At 39.7% G+C, this 20,414-nt stretch overlaps 1 protein-coding gene across 10 annotated transcripts in view; it reads left to right on the top strand.

Moving 5' to 3' along the window:
• The window catches only part of PDLIM5 (PDZ and LIM domain 5), a 128,395-nt gene that overhangs the window by 89,281 nt on the left and 18,700 nt on the right, over positions 1–20,414 (top strand). For all 10 annotated transcript variants that reach the window (XM_051617129.1, XM_051617128.1, XM_051617127.1 and 7 more), the window contains one exon: positions 10,160–10,344. In XM_051617129.1, the coding sequence (XP_051473089.1) occupies positions 10,160–10,344 (185 nt within the window). The remainder of the gene's footprint in view (positions 1–10,159; positions 10,345–20,414) is intronic.

The raw sequence follows: 20,414 nt of genomic DNA, 5'->3' as shown, positions 1-20,414 counted from the left end.
ATAATGTATGGTTTTTCAATATGACACATTTTACTCAGCTGGCTTTCAAAGGTTGGTCACCCTTGCTATAAAATGTGTATTTTTGAATTGTCTGGTAACCTGATTTTTTGGAGGAGAATACAAGCTTTAACTTTTGTAGAGAGAGGACACCCAGAGTATAGTGTTTATCAGTAGGGAAAGAAAGTGCTTCCTTCAGTTATTAACAACCAGGGATATTAAACCATACCTGTTTGTTGTTTGTTTTGGTTTGGTGTTTATGGGTAAGGAGGGCTATTAAAAATCCTTACATGAACTTCTCCTGAGCTTTAGTTAGCATTGCTAGAAGTGTAATAAGTGTTTGATTAATGACTTTTCTTCTCTTGCTGCTTTTGGGCAGGCATGATGCATCTGTGCCTACTTGCGAAACAAATTATTTCAGTAAAATCTCAAGCTGTCAATCTAAATCATCTGTAAGTCATACAAGGTAAATCTTTTAAGGTATATATACAGCACGTTGCTAGGTGTAAGCAAGGTTTTCAGGCAGCTTTTTTGCACTTAAATCTGGTAAGTGGTGTAAAGTATAGTTGTGTAAGTGTTCAGGCTATTTTTTTTCAATTCTGAAATGATTTTTTGCAATACACAGCAATTACATTGATAATCTTGAAATTTTAAAATGGAGCCTGAATTATAGCTTCATCATTGTAGAAATGATTTTGGAGCCAATATGGGTTTTTTAGCTTTTTTTCCTCCTCCCTTGTTCAGATTCTTCCCAATCCTGTTAATAAGTAGGGAAAATGAAAAGGAGGTGAGGAGCACACCAAATTTTCTAAAGGCAGCTAAAAATAGACCTGCTGAAGCTATATCACCAAATATTCAAAATTTTTCTTTGTTTATTATTTATTACGAAGAAGAGGAGAAGTAAAGGATCTTCAGGTCAGCACTGTGGAAACTTAGATGAATCCCTGTAGACCGTCCTGGAGTTCGGAGGGAATGACCTAGGGATGTATGAGAGAGTCTGGGATGGGGAACTGAAAAGCTGATAAACACTGAATCCTGACTTGATGAGGGCAAAGTTTTATCTGTGGGTGATGTGAAAATTGCTGTTTTCTACATCAGTGTTGAGGTGGCTAATGCTTTGTCTGACGCTTCAGTGAGCTGGCAACCTGCAATCTCAGGATTTTCTAGTGGTTACTGCAGTCTGGTATTGTACTGTGTCTCTGTCAATCTTTCCTGCTTTCTCTGTTTTCTCCTCTGTTGCCTCAAAGCTTCTGTGCTAGAAAAGTACTACTGGAAAATCCTTTGGGAAGTGTGCCCCAGTTCGGACCTGCTCCTCTTCCTGTTCTCTCTCCTTTGAAGCAGAGATCAAAAATTAAGAGCATGGCTGCTGCTGCTGTGTCTGCTGCCATTGCTGTTCGGGCCAGGTAGAGAAAATAAATATTTTATAGTTTGGTTTAAGAAAGTTCAAACTCACACAAGAATAATCAGTTCCTGGCAGGGTTGCAAAATCAGCTCGTTCACAGTAGGGTGATCAGCAAGTCATTAGAATATGTCCAAGGCTCCTAAGCCTTATTTTTAGCTTAGCGCCAGGCTGCTCCTCTGAACTTTGGTGAGCAGTTCTAAATTTTTTATCCCTGTGATACCCAATTTATGGTTCAGTCAGTAAAAATAGCTGTAAAAAATAATTGTCATGGGGGTGACAAAGAATAATTACATCTTTGAGTAACTTTTGGATGCTTGAAGACAACTCTCTGTGTTGCATCTAAATCTTTATTGCATTACCTTTTATAAAGGCTTACCTAGACCAGTGGTCTCAAGTTTTTCAATTGTGTGCTCATATCAATGAACGTTTTTTGCATGTGTATTTCCAATGTATGTATGTTTATATATTTCTAAATTATATACATGTCCTAATGTACTGGTATGTTATGTACATTAAAAAACATACACAAATCCAGAAATTAAATAAGGATGAGAAAAAGATGAAATAAATGTTTTAAATTTAAACAATATAAAAAACCATAACATTTGATAATATTTACTATTTTACTGTGTTACTGATAAAAATAAAATAACACTCTGGTCACACCCCAATGGGCTGGTTGTCTTGCATACACCCTGTGGTGTGTGACCTCCAATTTTGGGACCACTTATTTAGACATAATTTCTAAATTGGTTATTCTAAGTTCAATTTCTCTATACTGCTTCAGAACTTACAGATTTTTTTTCTTTTTTGGTAAGGGCTTTGGGGTTTTCTGTGGTCCTGGCCAACTTGAACTTTGTTTGGTCAGCCTGTTTGTTTATGTGATCTTTTTAAACGCTTGCTAGACTCTTCGAACCTAGTGCCTACCGCTCGCTTTTGGATGCCCTGCTCATCACACCTGTCACTAAGCCTCCTCTGCAGGCCATCGGGCCCTCCAGGAAGTCCACAAGTGCTCTGGAGTTGCAAAAGAGCAAGAGGTATTCTCCCAGTTTGGCACATGGTTGACACTGAGGACTCACAGAAACTGGCTTCTCCTTCCAAGTTTGTTTCTGTTGTCTGCACGCTTGAAACAGTCCCTCTGCTGTGATCTTTGGCACAAGGTCACCAACCCCAGATTCCACTGGTTTTCATCTCTTTGCAGAACTAATCTGCACCCAGGTCTTGTTGATGGTGTTTGTGCAAGTTCACTGTACTAAGCAAAGGTTTCCTCACCTGCACCAGGTGCCCTTCTGAGACACACAGTGCTGTTTGTGTTGTGTCGCGAGCTTCCGAGGGAGGCACCGTCACTCTAAGTAGCCAGCTGGAGAAGAAACAAGGTATTCTGGCTTGAAACCTCTATCCAGGTGAATTATTTCCAACAGCCGCTTGAGCACGCAAGCAACATATTAGGCTGCAAGGGTGCTCTGGCAACAAAGAGCTGCTATTTTTCAAAGCTCACTTTCAACGTATAAAGTCAAATAAGTGACAAGTGGTGCAACTAATAACTATTTTAAGACTTATTTGCTGTCTAAGCCCTTTGTTCCAGTGGTGATTCTGTTCAGTGCACAGGACTTGTTGTTCTCATTTTCTGACCACAGCTCTGTTAATGCTGTGGAAAGCTGCTTTTATGAAATGGACTTCAGCCTCAAAGGCAGAAATCTATTTGTGGTTTGGATTTTTTTTAACAAGACAGCATGTATTAAGTTGTGCGAAGGAGGAAACTGGTTGTGGGGGTTTGTGTATTGACTTGCATTTTTACAAGAGTAAAACACTTCTAGAAATAAGGCCTGAGAAAAGGAGAGCTGAGATCCACTTGATGTAAGACATTTCTGAGGAGCAAGAAGTATTAGATCTTTCTCTTCTCTTTCATGGCTTCCAAGGTGACCTCAGCCACTGAAAAAAGCTGAAGTAGTCCTGATTTTGGGGATAGAAAATGTTAGTTATTAGACACCAGCAGACAATCTTAAGTCGTATCAGATTTTCTGTGGTTGTGGCATATCCACTTTAAAAAGAAAAAAATAATATTAACAGATTTATAGGGAGATAACACAACCTTAAATGCTAGTTCTTTTTTCGCTTAATGATGCTTATTAGGAAATTTTTTGATGTGCAAAGAGAAAACCTCTCCAGGAGTTCTGATAGCTGTGCATCACAGGTGAAGGAGAGCTGAAATCTTAAGTCCCAAAAATAAAGATATGAGTATGTAGCATTGTATAGTAGAATAACCTGTTCAAAAACCAACTGGCTCAACCAAGAAAGCCAAGTAAACAAGCTGAAGCAACTCTGGGGTTCGTGTTTTCCAACTCTATCTTTTATAGCTTTCATGAAAAGGTGGTTTATCTGTTTTACTGAGGTAGCTTAGGCTTGGTTGCATTATCTCTGGGGAAAAACTCAAGAAAGTTGTAGCTATAACAAAAACAGGGTTTTGATTTTCTTCTGCAGTAGGGTTACTCCAGAAATATTTCTCCTTTGTCCCTCTCACTTTACCATCTCTGTTCCAAAAAGCCATCTGTATTAAACTGCCTGTACTGGGTAGCTGCTGGAGAACTTGACCATCTTCTGATTTAATTTCTTTTATTAACTGGCCTGAGGTGGTGCTGAACATCCATACATTTTCTCCCCCTACCAAACTCCTCAGAAATGGAGAATTTTTTTTATAACCGTCATGCTATTTTCACTAAGCTTAGTGTTCATCCTGATGACAATGGAGATAGCCTTAAGTTTGTTGGGGGTTGTTGTTTTTAACAAACTAGATATATGCAGCAGAGGAAATTATGTATTTAATACCTTGCATTTCCAAGAATTTGAGCACTGCCTTAAAATCAGATAATACGGCAAAAACACTGTGAAATTTTGGCAGATGCTAGCAAGAATGGGCGTTGACATGGCTTTTGCTTTATCTACCTGACACTACACCACATGCAATTACTTGAAAAGAGAATAGTCTGGCCTTGGGAGTTAAACACTGGTGTTGACTCTGAGGTCATACTGATTCTGAAAGTTGCTTTGAATTGTTTCTGTGTAGAGCTCTGCTTATGGCAGGGTTACCTACGCCCTCACTGTGACTTGACACAGAAAAACCTCCACCCACATGACTTCCTCTGCTGTTTCTTTTTGTTATTTTATTTTGCATTTCTTATTTCTTGCAAATTACTGGAATACTGCTAGGTTTTAAAAAGCTGACTGAGACCATGGGTTTGCAGTAGGGGTGGGAACAAGGTCAACACTCGGTATTTCTTGTCTTCTATTTCTCTTGTTACACCAGAAAGCCCTGCAAAAAGGCATATGTATTTTCCTTGTTCATGGGGATTTGTCATAATTTGCATACCCAGCTTTCTCCTATATATGTCTTCAGCTAATGTATAGTTTGATGCAGGACAAAATATATCATGTGATGTGTACAACTTAACATAGCATAAAACAGGAAATTGAGATCGGAGATTAAGAGTTTTATCTCAGCTGTGCGATTACCCTGCTTTGGAGAAGCATCTGTGTAGCAGTTTACTTGGTCTTAGGACAGACAAATAATTCTGTCCTTACTTTGACATAGCAAAGTTGCTGGTTTTTTTTAATGTATAAATATTTAAATGTTTCAAAAAGTTTGTTTTTAAAATGTCATTGTCTTTTTCTCTTCAGCGCCATATGAAGCATGGTGTGTGTATTTTAGAAGCCATTTATTCAGGTTTCTGCAGCGTGCTCAATGCCTTCTTGGGGTTAGCAGGCAACCAACAGGCAGCTAATTGTAAAGCAAGGAAAATCTTTTTTAGAAGTCAAAAAGCAGAATCAAGGCTATCATATTCCACTTGGTTGTGCCAGAAATCAAGAAGAGTGATTTGCTCACTTTTTAAATTTTTTTTTTTTGTCTTTTGTCTTGTTTTTGTGTTTAAAATTTTAGTGTTCGTAAGGGAAAATAACCTCACAGAATTTCTAGCCATCTGAAGAAAACATTTACAGACTGTCTGTTTGATACTATGTGATCTCTCCTGTCAGCAAGCTTCATCAGACCACAGGGGACTTGTTCCTGACTCACTTGTTCCTGTCATTCTGGACAAAAAAATGGGAGTTAAAATATAATTTATAATCCAGAGAACTGTTAGGAAAATACTGATGTACCAGACTGAGCTCCAGGTTCAAGTGATGATGTTTACAGATGGTTAACCTGGTATCTTGGCCTTGCTTGAGGAAAAAGTCCATCCAGATCACTTGGACCTGCTTGGGAAGGTCTGAGAGACTTGGCCCTTGTTACCATTTTACAGGTGTTAGAAGTTACATGATGACAAGCTGTATTTCATTTTCAGTAAGGATCTTACCTTTTCCTTTTGCTAATGGCAACATGACACATAGTTATCTTCTCTAAAGTGTGTGTGACGAAATTCTATACAGCATTATGTAGGAGTTTATACAGGATAGAGGAACGTTTAGTGATCTGTAGCCCCAGACCATGTGTTTTCCTTCTTTTGAATTTTGGGGAAGTTGGAGAAGAGGAAGGGGTGTCAAAACCTCTAAAAACTTTCAGAAGGATTTTCAAAGTGCAGATTTCTTAAAATGCTTCTGATATGCATCCAGCCTTGTCTTGATACACTTGATTTGGGAAGGAAGGGGATGTGGTGTGGATCAAATATCCCAAAGTGGTCTCTGCAAAAGTGCTGCTCATTTCACGTGTGACATGGACCTGCTTCCTTCCCTGCAGGTTCCTTGCCCGTTCCTGCTCTGTAGCATCCAAGAAGGTGTCATTACCACATTCAGAAATGGTACAGTCATCTGGCAAATGTCTTTGTCTTCCTGTTCTCCCACCAAAAAAGTGTGTAATGCAGTGTTTAGTATTTGGGGAGAAAATGAGGTGGAAGAGCAAAGGAATTACTACTTTTTTTTTTTTTCTGTTTCCACAATGCTTTGGTTTACAAGGAGGGGGTAAGTCTGAGGAACCTGTTGAGAGCTCCTGATAGTTTGCACTGGCACTGGAGCCCTGTGTGTGTCCCCAGGTCTCAGACTGGCCCCCCACAAGGTACTTTCTTTTTCATACATGCCCTTACTCTGATAGGATAGGGCTGCACTGTGTAGCAGGGGTTATTCTCTATGGGAAGTCAGGAGAGTGTGTCATGTACAAACTAGTATATGGCAAAAGGCGTCTTCAGCTTGTTTCTTTGCTGGACTTTTTTTCTTGCCCTGTTTCTGCAATCTGTTTCCCTTGCAACCCACTTATTTTGGTTAATCTTCCTGTAACTTATTAATTAAACACATCATGGGATTTCAGGACATGAGACTTTGAGTCAATCAGACTCATGTTCCGACATACTTTCATACTTGCAGTGTTGAAACCCCTTGCCCAAAGCTTGGCAGCAGAGCATTCACATCTTGCAAGCAATGTCATCTTTCTTGGAATGGATGTGGCTTTTGGTTGCAATAATTTTAATCATGGAAAACTTTAATTTTTGCTGAAGTTTTTAGGTAGAGGAAGAATAATTTGAGAGTTACGTTACAAAGATAAAAAGGTGAAAGCTGCAGTTCAAAGGTAGCGTTGTCATTAATAACTGTACAAGTGCTTGGACATCAAAATGCACTTGACCTGAACCTGACCTATAAATGTCATATGTGAAGTCTTGAGAAAGCTACTCATGCAGACCTTTGTAAATATGCAAGGTTTATTGTTCTGTCTTCAGTTTTCTAGTGACAACACTGAAAAGCAGGTGGGAGCTCTGTTCCATAACCTATTGATTTTATTAAATTTCTGTGTATATTTTTGCCTTTTCAAACCATTTATTTTCTGCATAATGAATCTTGGGTCATCATTGTACAATATCCTAGTGAGTTACAAAATACTAGTAGGGCTAATTGTGGGTATTGTACAGCTACTTTGCAGAAGGTAGGTGTGTTTCTGAAAAGATACATAGTCATCTTTATAACAATAATAGGTGTTTGAGTGTGTCTTAGTGTAGAAGAATATAAAGTAAAATGTTGAGAAATTCATTTTGAAGCATGAATTTGAAGAAGGTTAGCACTTAAAAGGTTGAACATCTCCAGGGTGCAGCACTTCTTTCAAAGTGAGACAAAGGTGAATCTGTCTTTCCCTCTACAGAGTGCTGCACGTTTGCTCCCAGGAAACTGTGTGGTTAGAGGTTTTAATTCAGCAAAACTGCTGTGTGCACTGTTTCCTGCAGCCCACCTATGGGGGGTTATCTTGAGTTTATTCAACTCAGGCTTGAAAGAACCAGGCACAAAGGACAAAGGGTGCCCAAGACCTGCCAGAATTTTTGCTCTGAGGCCAATACAATCCCTTCTTTCAGAGTGATGGCTTCAAGCTTCTCTCTTCTAGGGGCTTCTGACAGATAAACCACCACAGGTGGTAAAAAATCATAACCAGTTTTATAGCTGAGTCCTTTAGTTTGAGATCCTTAAGATTCAGCTTTCCAGCCTATTTGTTTTCTAAATTAAAGCCTAAGCATCCCCAGTGATCTTTTGCTTCAATAGCTCACTTGCCATGTAATGCAAAAGCCTCAGCATTTAACTACAAAAATGGCGATGGTGGAAGTACAAATTGGTATTACAGCTAGCCTTGTGGCTAGTGTCAGTGTACCTCCTTGCATACCTACTATAAGGCTGAAGTTTGCCAGCAACACCCCTCTGACATTTCTACATTTTTCTATATTTCTTCTACCTTAGTGGTGTCCTTTCTGCTTGTCTTACATCCACTTTTGGTTGTTAGGTAGCCTGTTCTGTGTAAAGACAGTTGCTGGCTCTGCAGGATTTTCTTACTTAGAACAGAAGATTTATATGACTTAGGATTTAAATGTTTCAAATGAAAGGAATAAAGAGACGTTAGACTTGCCAAGTGATTTGACAAGCAATGATGAGTCTTTTGGATGGAGAAGAAGGAAACTTGTCTTTTTTAGGACCAATAGTGTTTTGAGGAATTCCTAACATTGTGCCAGTGCTCTGGCCTGGAGTGGGCATGATGGGTTATGTGTCAAATGTACTCAACAGTATAGAAAAAGATTTCTGTGACAGTGAAGTTGCAGACACAAGTTTTTTTTGTAGTGGAAGCCTGTCCTAAACTACCTTGTCTTCAACTACTGAACCTGCTACATAATTTCAGAGAACGCCTTCCTATCTTTTTTCCTTCAGTCTCCAACAGCACATCCTTGCAGTATATCTCTGCTGCCTCAAAATCTGTTGCTAAAAAGACTTTGTATCCTAAGCCTTTAGGAGTCCAACGTATACCTTAAATGTCTCCATTTGCACTATACAAATGTCTTTAAACATCTTTTAACATTTGAACGTATCAGAATGCAAGGTCTCACTTCGTGCTTCACTGGACTTGTTCATGCTGCGTATGGTAAATCTATGGAGTGTCAGTTCAGCACAGCTACTGCTGTTATCAAAAGCCTACAAATGCAATAGCTGTTACTCATTAAACTGAGCAGTAAGATATATTATCTGAACTGTGAATCTCTCTTTATTCCTTTACCCAGACAAAGATTCTAAATATGTCAATTATTAAGCCTGTAAACGTAGAGGCAGAAAAAAATCAAGGTTATGAACTTGCATTTTAGCAAGTTTAGTTCAAGTTTTGCACGTCGTATGGCCAATGCAATATTGTGCATGTGCCTTACTTGTAAAGTAAAAATAGCTCAAATATTTTTACTTTACAAACTTGGCACAATCACTAAGTCTGTGAATGACCCCAGTGAAATATGCATGATGCATATGTGCTGTAAATTTGTTTTTCTACTATGGAGGAAAAATCACAAGGCTTCTATGTTAACTGATGGGTTTCCAGATAGCACAAAATATGCATTTGGAGTTGTTTTGGCTGTCTTTCACAATATTGTTGAGTTAACTTCAATTGTTCTGTGCTCTTCTTAGTTTGCAAATGACATTCATTAACAGTTACTCCTCTGCTTTAAAGAACTTATATTTATGAAAATAATGATTAATGATTTTAATGAAAATATTTGTTTTCAGCTTCCCAAAGGCAAATAGGCATTATACAAATACTATTACACTGCATAGAATTTTTATTTTGGTAACTTTCTTATTCTTGAAAAGTCTCTGGAAATGAATTTTTTTTTTTTCTGGCAATACAGTTAGTGGCTACTTACACTCTGTGTGAATTATGATAAAGTGCAGTTTTCATCATGCATGTTTCTAAATAGCTAAGAGTTCTGCTAAACCTTAAAATATAAAAGCAGGTGTAAATATTGTGTAAGTTCTCTAGTGAATTAACAAACCTATAGCTCTTTTTAAGTAATAATTTGGGGGAGGAGTGGCCCATAGAAGAAAATTGCATATAATTAAGTCACTTTTGAGTTATTTTTATTAAGATCTGCAAGTATAATCTAACTATATGAGTATTTGCTACTCTCCAAGGAAAAAAAAGTATTGAAAAGTCAGGGAGTGTACCAAATTTACAGTAAGGGTTCTGCTTTAACCTGTATCATGCCAATACTTAATAATTTTAAATGGAAATTGTGAAGGGATTTTGTTATCTATATTGACTTTCAGGAGAAATTGCTCAGTTGTCCTTTTCTTGTATAATCACCTTGAAAATACAACTTCCACAGCGTTGTGCTGGAGTGATAGCCCAGCTTTGGTGATGACAGAGTAGTGGGTGCTGCTCTGTTGCACCAGGGTACAGGCATGTCATTCCACATCTCTATTTTACAAACACTCACATTCTATCAAGAAATGCATTTTCTCTTTTCCTCCCTCATTTTTGAGCAGTGATTCCCTGGAGACTGCCCAGCCTGCTGGTTTTACGGCTGCCTCGGCCAGGAGTCTGCCCGCCTGCCAAGAAAACGCCGTGGTGAGACCTTCTGCCGCCAGCATCGTCTCTGCTGCAGCCCCCAAGCCAACGGGACCCCCGGGTGCTGCCAAGTACTCGGGCTGGCAGCCTGCAAACCAAGCAGGTAACTTGCAGCGAGGCGTTTTCTTGTTCACTTAAAGACCTTTGGGTAGCTCAGGAAAACTTACTTTGCCATGGGTGTAAAAACAACAGCCTTCAAATGGCTATTTGTGTGTTTTGAGTACAGGCCAGTTTGTTTAGAAAAAATAAGAAAAACAGATTTAGCTGCTTTAGTAAAGCACTAGTTCTTTGTAAATACCTTCAGATGTAACTGGTTTCACAAACAGGCAACAGCCATGTCGCTTACCTCTATGAAAAGCATATATACCAATCAAATATATATACACACACATCTCACAGTTTGAATTTGGCACTGTAAATTAAACAGAGCATATTCCTTGCTGTTTCAGGGGTGGGAATATGAACAGACGTGTGTTTTCCAAGTGATCTCTTCTGAAGTAGGTGTTGATTTAAAAAAAAAAAAAAAAAAAAGGCTACAACAACCAACCACTCTAATATTTTAGTATTTTTTTCTCCCCAACCCCCCTTAATCCTGCACCAAAAAGGTTGTCTCTCTGGAAAGCCTGCCATTTTCTTTATGAACACGCCTGTGCTGTAACCATATCTGTATTAAGACATGCAATATGTGTAACTGTTTGCCTATATTTTTGTAATATTACATGCAGTAGAATGACGCAATATTTTAAAATAATTTCCTTTTTAAACTGAACCAACAATTTTAAAGGATGTGGGAAATCTGTACTACTAAAGTTTTAACTTCAGATTTTTCTTGTAAGAATGAGATTAATAGTCTTGATTTTCTTACAGAATCTAAGATGCTAAATAGGTTTTTTTGGTGTTTTTTTTGTGTTAAAATATATGGTGTTAATGCTGTGTGTTTTATAACAGCTTTGGCACATCTGGCTAAATGACTGTTGTGCCTGGTAACAAATACATGAAATTTGTTTTGGACATGCAGTTCTGCTATCAAGCCTCAAGATGGCAATACACTGTCATTTCTATAGTTCCCTGTCTAATATCAAGTATATTCTTTAGGACAAAGTAAAGACTTAATGAAATTTAGGTCAGTTTAATTCTAGCATTGTTTTACTTCTGTGAGTTAGCTATCAGAGTTGTGGTGTGTTTTCCCTTTAAGAAGAGTTACATTTTTGGTAGCATGTGTACTTAAGGCAAATGCTTGTGGGAATAAAATAATTCTGCATTTTTGTAAGTGCCCAATTGTGCTCCATGTTTGATGTAACTCTCTTTCTATCTCACCAGGTGATAAATTTATTTCACTTGCACAGAAACCATCTGACAGCTTGGGGTTTTGGTAGTACCACACTTATTTTCAGTATGTTGTTGGGTGTTTCACTGCTAAATTCTTTTAGCATGCTTTAGTACTAATACAAATCTAATGTTTTAAATTGTTGTTTGTTGGGTTTTTTAATGGCTGACACATGAAGGAGAAAGATTTGGAAGGATTAATTAAATTACACTTGATTCCATATTTCTCAGAAAATCTGTGCCCAGGCTCTTGGATAATGTGAAATTTTTTTTTTTTTTTTTTTTCCACATTAGAGGTACCAAGTAGCTAGGTGAGAGGGAAAATGAATAGTGTAATTTTTGGTTGCCATGTTCCAGAGGAGCTTACCAAAAACCTGTGACATTCATACTGATAGAGAAGCTGGTAGGAGGCGATGGTCGTGAGGATATCGGCTCTATGCTGCCTTGCTCTGGGTTCTGAGAAGTACTGCTTAACTTGCAAAGGAGCAAAGTCATTACCTCATCCATAAATATTAGGGGAGCCAGAAATAAAAACCATAGCAGAAAGAGGCATTGAAAACCCCAGGTTTCCTAAAATGGGCAAGTGCAGAGTGGAAAAGGCACTAGTGCGATTGGCATCTTCCCAGGAATTAACAGAAGCAGGAGAAGGTATGATGTCCCAGCCGATGTCCCAGACGATCTTGAGTTAGGGTTTGCATCTCAGATGCGCATGGAGTCAGGCACTTGCCACAGGAAGCCCATCTGCATTCGTCCCCTGTTCGTAGAGCTGCTCACTGGAATGGTGAGGAAAACCGGACTATTTGGAGATGTTAAAATGCTATTGGGTTTTGTTGATCTTCTAAATTACCTGACTTTATTAGTCAGAAGGTGCCTGCACCTTACAACAGGTTCTGTAGATGAGTGAAAAAGTGACATATTTAACATGCCTGCTAGCCTGATTTCTGAATTGAAAGGAAACGTTCCATTACTTGATTGAAATTCCGGTAACTGCCAAGGTGCCAGAGGCTTGTCGAGAGATTACCTGACAGGTATCACTGCTTTTATGCCCCTTAAACCTGGCACAGGCTCACCTCTGGTTTTGTGTGCCATGTGTTACTACCTAAGTCATTCAACAAGTCAGTAATTTAAAACCAGCTGATGGGAGAGACATAAGCCTGGTTACTTAACATAGTTAAGAGACAGGATCACTGTCTTCTTCTCAGGCCTGTATTTTACCAATTAAAAAGATAATAATAATAAAAAAAAAACCTGAGGCTTTGCTTACTTAGTAAGGCTGAAACCAGCTTTGATAATATTAGTCAGATGTTGAAGAAAAAGAAAGACTGTTACTGTTTCAGGGTAGGTTTGGACTTCAGTCTGCAGTTCTGTTTGTTTGCAGTCTGTGAGCATAAAGTTGTTTTTTATAAATAAAATTGCCAGTGCTTTGGAGGCCAAACAAAATTGACTTCATTGGTCATAGGCCTGACAAAATTTTAAACAAATAAAAACCCATCCCTTTGAGTCTGATTTATAATTGAAGTCTATCTTAGGAAATAATTCTCAGTAAGACTTATTCTTATGTAAATATGTGTATCAATATGCTATTAATAACAAGAACTTACTTGGAGTACAGTTTTGTAGCTCTGATAGCACTCACCCTTCTAGTGAATATTGTATATAGGATCAGGTTGTTTCCATAGCAAAGCAGACATGTCACAGTATTTTGTTTGTGTCTGGGGAAGCTCTAATCTGCTGTTTGATGGCATGGCATGAATATTACCAGTGATTTAATTTATTAAGATGTCTGACTGCACAGATAATTTATTTGGTCAGACAGCATCTTTTAGTTTATTAGCTGGAGTCACCCTTTCTTGAATAGACTGCCAGAGAGAGATTATCTTTTTTTTTTTTTTTTTATTAAAAGTAGTATGGTTTCTTTTATGGATTTTGGATTTGGTTGTGGGTTTGTTTGGCTTGGGGTTACACAAACACACACACGCACACCCTTTTTTTTTTTTTTTCTTTTTTCTTTTTTTCTTTTGAGATTGTGCAGAGATGCCTAAAGGTGTCAGAGTGTTTTCGTTGGAACTGAGGTATGAACTCTGTTAATCTATATTGCACAATCTGACAAGAAAAAGGGGTGGAGGGAAAAAGAAGGGCTGAAATGAAAAGAACAGATAGCAAACCTGGAAATGCTTCAGGCATGGGATTTCTCTGTACAGAAGTAGATCATGACCCAAGTGATCTTGCAGTGATAGCAGCCTTGGAGCTGAACTATCCTCATTTGCTGTTGTAGGGCATTCATGGGGTAGCCACGAATGCTACTATGCTAGGCACCCACTGTGAAAGTAACTGAGGTTTTATCCTTCTATGGAATAAAATCCAGGTATTACAGGATTCCTCAGTGGTTTGGTAGGGGAAATGAGGGATGAGTGCCTAGCACTTAGTTTTAAGGCATGAGTAAGAAGCTAGGTAAGCAGGATAAAAGCCTGACTTGTCAAATGAACAAGAAAAGTCCTTTGGCACATTAGGTGCACAAGGAGTGCAGATGAGGTGTGCATACAGTGCAGTGGTGCCATCTGCCTCAACAGAGGTTTCCAAAGAATGCATTTGTTATCAGCCTCTCCTGTTTGTATTGTTGACTTTTTTAGTTGTTGAAATAAGTCAAATTGTGGCTGTTAGTGTGTTAAGAGCACAGTCTAGTATTTATAATCGTTCTCCCTTATTTCTGTTGAGCTATGATGTTCTGCTCACCCACCAGAGGGAGATGCTTATTCCAAGATTATATTCAACTAAAAAAAAATTTGCTCACAACAACCTAGCTACATCACAGTGGGTTATGTTACTGTTTGATAGCTGTTACCCTTTGCTTACGTAGTGTTGTTCACCCCCAAGGAACCCCAAAGCATGTTACAGTCCCAGTAAACTCAATGTGTGCACGGGAATGGGTTTCACCTGGCACCACTGTGCAGTTACTTCTTGGGTGAAACATAACAGCTGCTTGTCAGCACACTGTAACACTCCTCGGTGTCTTGAAAGGGAGTGAATAGTACCGTGGCAAATTGAAACTGCTGAGACAATTTAAGAAAGTATAATTATCCAATAAATGGAGTCTCACAAACTGGAGTTTAGCCAGGGTACGAAGTGTTCTTGCGGAAAGTGCAGCAGGATCTGCGAAGGTCAGAAGTGGTTGGGACTTCCAGCATTATGTTTCTCACACAAAATTGCCCCTTTCCCAGCGTCTTCAAAATGCTGTTTTTGGAGGGCAAGCTTCTGGCACAGTGGCGACCAGACAGGCTGGGTGCCAGGCACAGCATTCTCAGCACTGTGTTCTGCTTTGCAATGCAGGAGCTAGGCAGGCAGCATCCTGCCTTACATGTGGGGGTCTGGTGGGCTTGCAAGGGTCCCATGGTGAGCTGGTATGGCTGGTCACCAGAAAAGCTGGTTTGCTGCTTGGAGAGGAGAGTTTAATTTGCAATTGATGACCGTCATTCCTCTTGCACTTGGCAGCTGAATATGAGGATAGGATGGGGGCAGTTTTGCAATAGAAGTGTCCAAAGCTTGCAGTTTTAAGTGACCAGTTACCTGCACTTGCCCATTTCCTTATTCCTAGGGTCTCTCTCAGCCTGACACGACTGGGATTCATAATCCCCTTCCAATAGAGCTGCTCAGTAATGTCAGCATATTCCACAACTGTCAGTTGCCTAATCCTTAGCCAGCACATTTGTTAAGCACATGCTTCCTTCAGCAGAGGGAACACACTTAGAAGCTGACTGTAAGTACAGAAAAATTGCTCCCCAGAAAACTTTGTTTGAAAAATTCTGCTATTTCCTTGCAGTTGTTTTCATGTGTTTGGTAGACTTGCATTTAACCATCTCTGGAGTTATCCTTAGTGCACTGTCTTGTGCATTTGTTGTTTGTTTGTTTGTTTTGTATTTCGTGTTACCGTGATCATATTAGAAATTTAAAAGCAGAAGTACAAGCCTGCTACCAGGTGTGATTTGTCATCCTGTCCGGCGTATACTGGCAGTTTGGGCTTTTGGCTCCTTCTTTGTGACTTATTCTGTAGAGGTTTGCTAAAGAAAAGGGAGTAAAAATCCAAACTGTATCAGACTGGGGAGTTTGGCCATAAGATCAAACAATATGAAGCTGGGAAGAGGGAGTGAGGCACCAAGACTTACCATGCTGTCACAAAATGCTTGTCCTGCCAGTAAGACCTTGCTCAAGATCCTTGAAGAGATGGATTGTGGCACTTTCTGTCCTTGTCATCTTTGGTTTTCCATGTTTTGTTTGTAATTAGCCCAACCCCAATCTCAATTCTGTTGAACTTGCAGGTCATGCTTACTGGGTAAGTTATATTGATGGCCCATCAGCTTTGGGGATACTTCTGCATGGAAAAGGCACACAAACTATTTTGCCAACATCACCTTGTTCATAAAGTTCTGCTATTTTCTTTCAGGACCATCTCATCCCGATTTGTTTCCTTTGTGGAATAGGAAATTAGAATCATAGAATCATAGAATCTTAGGGGTTGGAAGGGACCTCGAAAGATCATCTAATCCAACCCCCCCTGCTAGAGCAGGGTCACCTAGAGCACATCACACAAGAATGCATCCAGGTGGGTTTTGAATGTCTCCAGTGAAGGAGACTCCACAACCTCCCTGGGCAGCCTGTTCCAGTGCTCTGTCACTCTCACAGTAAAAAAATTTTTTCGTATATTCACCTTGAACCTCCTATGCTCCAATTTCCACCCATTACCCCTTGTCCTATCACTGGTCATCACTGAGAAAAGCCTAACTCCATCTCCCTGACACTCACCCCTTACGTATTTGTAAACATTAATGAGGTCACCCCTCAGCCTCCTTTTCTCCAAGCTAAAGAGACCCAGCTCCCTCAGCCTCTCCTCATAAGGGAGATGTTCTACTCCCTTAATCATCTTAGTAGCTCTGTGCTGGACTCTCTCAAGCAGATCCCTGTCCTTCTTGAACTGAGGGGCCCAGAACTGGACACAATACTCCAGATGCAGCCTCACCAATGCAGAATAAAGAGGTAGGAGAACCTCTCTTGACCTACTAACCACACCCTTTCTAATGCACCCAGGATGCCGTTGGCCTTCTTGGCCACAAGGGCACATTGCTGGCTCATGGTCATCCTCCTGTCTACCAGGATTCCCAGGTCCCTTTCTCCTACACTGCTCTCCAGCAGCTCAGCCCCCAACCTGTACTGGTGCATGGCGTTTTTCTTCCCCAAATGCAGAACTCTACACTTGCCCTTGTTGAACTTCATCATGTTTCTCCCCGCCCAACTCTCCAGCCTGTCTAAGTCCCTCTGAATGGCAGCACAGCCTTCTGGTGTGTCAGCCACTCCTCCCAGCTTGGTGTCATCAGCAAACTTGCTGAGGGTACATTCTATACCCTCATCCAGGTCTTTGATGAAGATGTTGAACAACACCGGTCCCAGTACCGACCCCTGAGGGACTCCACTGGTCACACACCTCCAACCAGATTCTGCCCCATTGACTACAACTCTCTGACTCCTTCCTTTCAACCAGTTCTTGATCCATCTCACTACCTGATCACCAAACCCATACCTGATCAATTAGAGGCAGGACTAATAATTGTAGAGGTTCAAGGACCTATGTGCCCACTGAGGGTCATGGTCTGAACTTGCAGAAAGACACTGGAGTAACACTACGAGGCAAATCCTTATATTGCTGGACAGGCCTCTGCTAGAAAAAGTCCCACAACACAAACTATTACAGTATTTTCACTGGAAAAGATTGTCAAAGGTTGCTCCTCCATGATGCAGTCACCATTCATAAAAACAGAAACCCTTGTCTGTATGGTTGATAAGTCAAAACACAAAAGCTTCCTGTTCCTGGTGTATGGACTGCTTTTCGTATTAATTTTTCATCTAATCTAAATGATTATATCATCACGTGACAGCAAACCACAAGAATTTATTCTTACAAGTTAAGTAATGTGAAGTCACTTAGCCAAGCAAAACCCATTGTGAAACCAGAGTAATTTATAAATGTCAGGCTTAATTTGATGGCAGTATGAAATTGTAACTCCTGCAGACATGGTGAAAAAATGGATATGTTTCTAAAACTTGAATGTTTAGATTTAAGAAAGGGGACAGTTCATAGTAATGATGCAAAAATGTACCACCTACTTGTTGGAGGCAGAATGACCTGGTGTACCTCACTACAGGATTTGCTGAACAGAAACTCAGCTGTCTGTTACAAATGTGACCTTTGACAACTTTCCTGCGATTCGATGTTGCTAAATTCATGTGCTATTGCAACAAGCTGTGCACTTAAATTAATTGCACACATAAATCAGACCCACGTTATTTTCTCTAGTCATTTAAACAGAGGTGAAGAGTTTATTTTTCTCTGTGGTTATTTCACACTCATCAAGTGGGAAAATTCACCAACTTGCAAGCTTAGATGCTTGTCATATTTGTTTTCTTAAAAAGCAATTAGCCTGTTGTCACAAACTGGCACAGCAGATCAGGTCCCCTTCTTTAGCTAGGACCAGCTCAGAGCAGTGATGTGTCCTGTTCAGAGGTACAGGTATAGGACAGCTGAAAGTTATGCGTAGTATTAGTTCAACAAATAAAAAGTCAACATTCCTTTGGTAAATGCATTCTTATCACTATTGAATATTAAACATCAGCTTCATGAAACTGGCAAACAATCTGTGTGTGAATGAGACTGGGCAATCATGCTCTCTGCAAGTACGGTCAAGCTGTCAAGGTCAAAAACGGGAGCTAAAAGCAAAGGAGGCAAAATGTTACTGGCAGAAAGTTACCAGATGGGTTTCTAAACTGTAACTTCAGAGAAATTAAATACTATTGTACAGGTCTTAATTTTCTCTTTTTCCTTGAGGCATGTTTTTGGTAAAAGCAACACCAGTTGTGCCAAATTTGTGACGGTATGTGATGTAACAAATCACAAGGAGACAGGCTCAGTGAGCCAAAACCACCATGCTCCTTTTAATTAAGATGCTTTACAGCTAATTTAGCCAGAGCCTTTCCAGTTGAAAGGCTGGTCACAAGCACAGGAGCTAGCCCCTCGAATTGCAAGCCTTGTTGAAATTGGGCCGGGGTGGCACCTGTTCTGATTTTCCACGAGGCACATACCAACCTTTGCTGGAATTTAAAGACATGATAATGTTTTAATCCTTCCTGTTCTGCCTTTAATCAGTGGCGGGATTTAGCTCTGACTGCGCTTCTGAGATTATGTAGAAAACAAAAGGAGAACTACTGCTGAACATAGGGGTTTGGGTTGTTTTTTTTTTGTGGTTTGAGGGTTTTTTCCTCCCCTCTTGCTTGTTCTGTAGCTTCCTCCATTGAGCTTGAGTGATTTCACGCAGGCCTGGGAGTGGATGGAGGGTTATATACGGCTAATGTAACGAGCTGACAGCCGAGCTTTCTAGACACGTTGCATCATCCAGCCATCTGTTTGGTTTGGAGAGAAGAAACAAGAAGATTTCTTACTCTACAGATATATATTAAGAAAACTCAGAAAATTGGATGTATGAAGCTTTATATTTTCCATTTATAATACAGTAGTTTGATAGCAGCATATAAATCACCTAGTTAGAACACTTTAAAATGAAATTCTGGCACTCCCACTGCTTAAAGTAGCATTGTTATTTATAGATATTACATGAAGTCTGATGTTATGTTTAAGTGAGCATTAAACAGTTCAGGCTGTTGTATTGTTGCTACGCACCAGAGAACCTCTGTCAAAGTGACTTTGGCACTGCCACGTATCCGCCTTTCTCCCTTTGTCTTCCAAACCTTTCACCAGTGTTTGCAGTTATCCATGTGCTCAGCGATGGAACAGCCTATTGTTGGTCTAACAAGGGCAAAGTCACACTGGGATTTTTGAAGAAGAAAAAAAACCCCAGTTCTTTACCTTGCTTAAATCTTTGTTAAATATTAAACTAGCCATACCAAGGAGTTTAGTGAAAGCAAACACTGAGGGTTTGCTAAACTTAAACCTAATAAAGTAGAAAGTTAGTAGTCAGGTACAGTGTTTTATGTTTTAGAAAAGCCAGCCATGACAATACACAAGTGCAGATCAGTGGTGCTTTAGAAGGTTTAATTAAAGAGAGTGAAGGTATAGTGAAGCCTGCAAAACTCCTAAATTTGGCCACAGATCTATTTGTGACCTGTGAAGAACCTGAACATCTCTGGCACTCAGGGTAGAATAGCTCCTGGTGGTATCTGTAATTCTTATAATTTATTTATTTAATTAATTTATATATAATAATTTATTATTCTTCAGACCACCCGCAGAAGTTGCTGCACCCTGTCCCATTCCATGCAACAAAGGTGGCACCCAGAAAACATGTGGTGAGCTTGTGTTGTGAGGCAACTGGAGTAATTTTATTTTCCCTCCCCACTTGGCCATCATGCACAATTAAAAATGTGCACGCACCTCTCTAGCACTATCCGAGAACAGAGCTCCTGCTGAGGATCCAAAATCATATATGTAAAATGTAAAAAGCATAATATAAAGCACAAACCACAGGAGGGCTCAAAATGATTGCCAAGAGCTGAGAGGTCTTTGCTTAGATTGAGTGTAATAATTTGTACCTTCCCTGTTATTACTGGTGTGCCCTGGTTAAAGCTTCTCATTGCAAGGAAAAACACCTGTGTGAGTTTTCAGGGCCTGATGTTTTTCTTGAAATCATGTGGTTGTGTTTCAGTCTGAAAGGTTTCTGAGGGAATATGGAAGAGAAAGGAGAGGAGGAGAATGCAGGAACTCTGAGAATGTCCCCTTCCTCTCTCTTTGCAGAAAACAAGAAAATAAACCTGATCCTTGAAATTCTGTACACAAGAATTCTGTACACC

This window comes from Apus apus, chromosome 4 (assembly GCF_020740795.1).
Source record: "Apus apus isolate bApuApu2 chromosome 4, bApuApu2.pri.cur, whole genome shotgun sequence".
Lineage (NCBI taxonomy): Eukaryota > Metazoa > Chordata > Aves > Apodiformes > Apodidae > Apus > Apus apus.
Note: the sequence above shows the minus strand (reverse complement) of the source record. Positions and strands in the feature narration are given on the sequence as shown.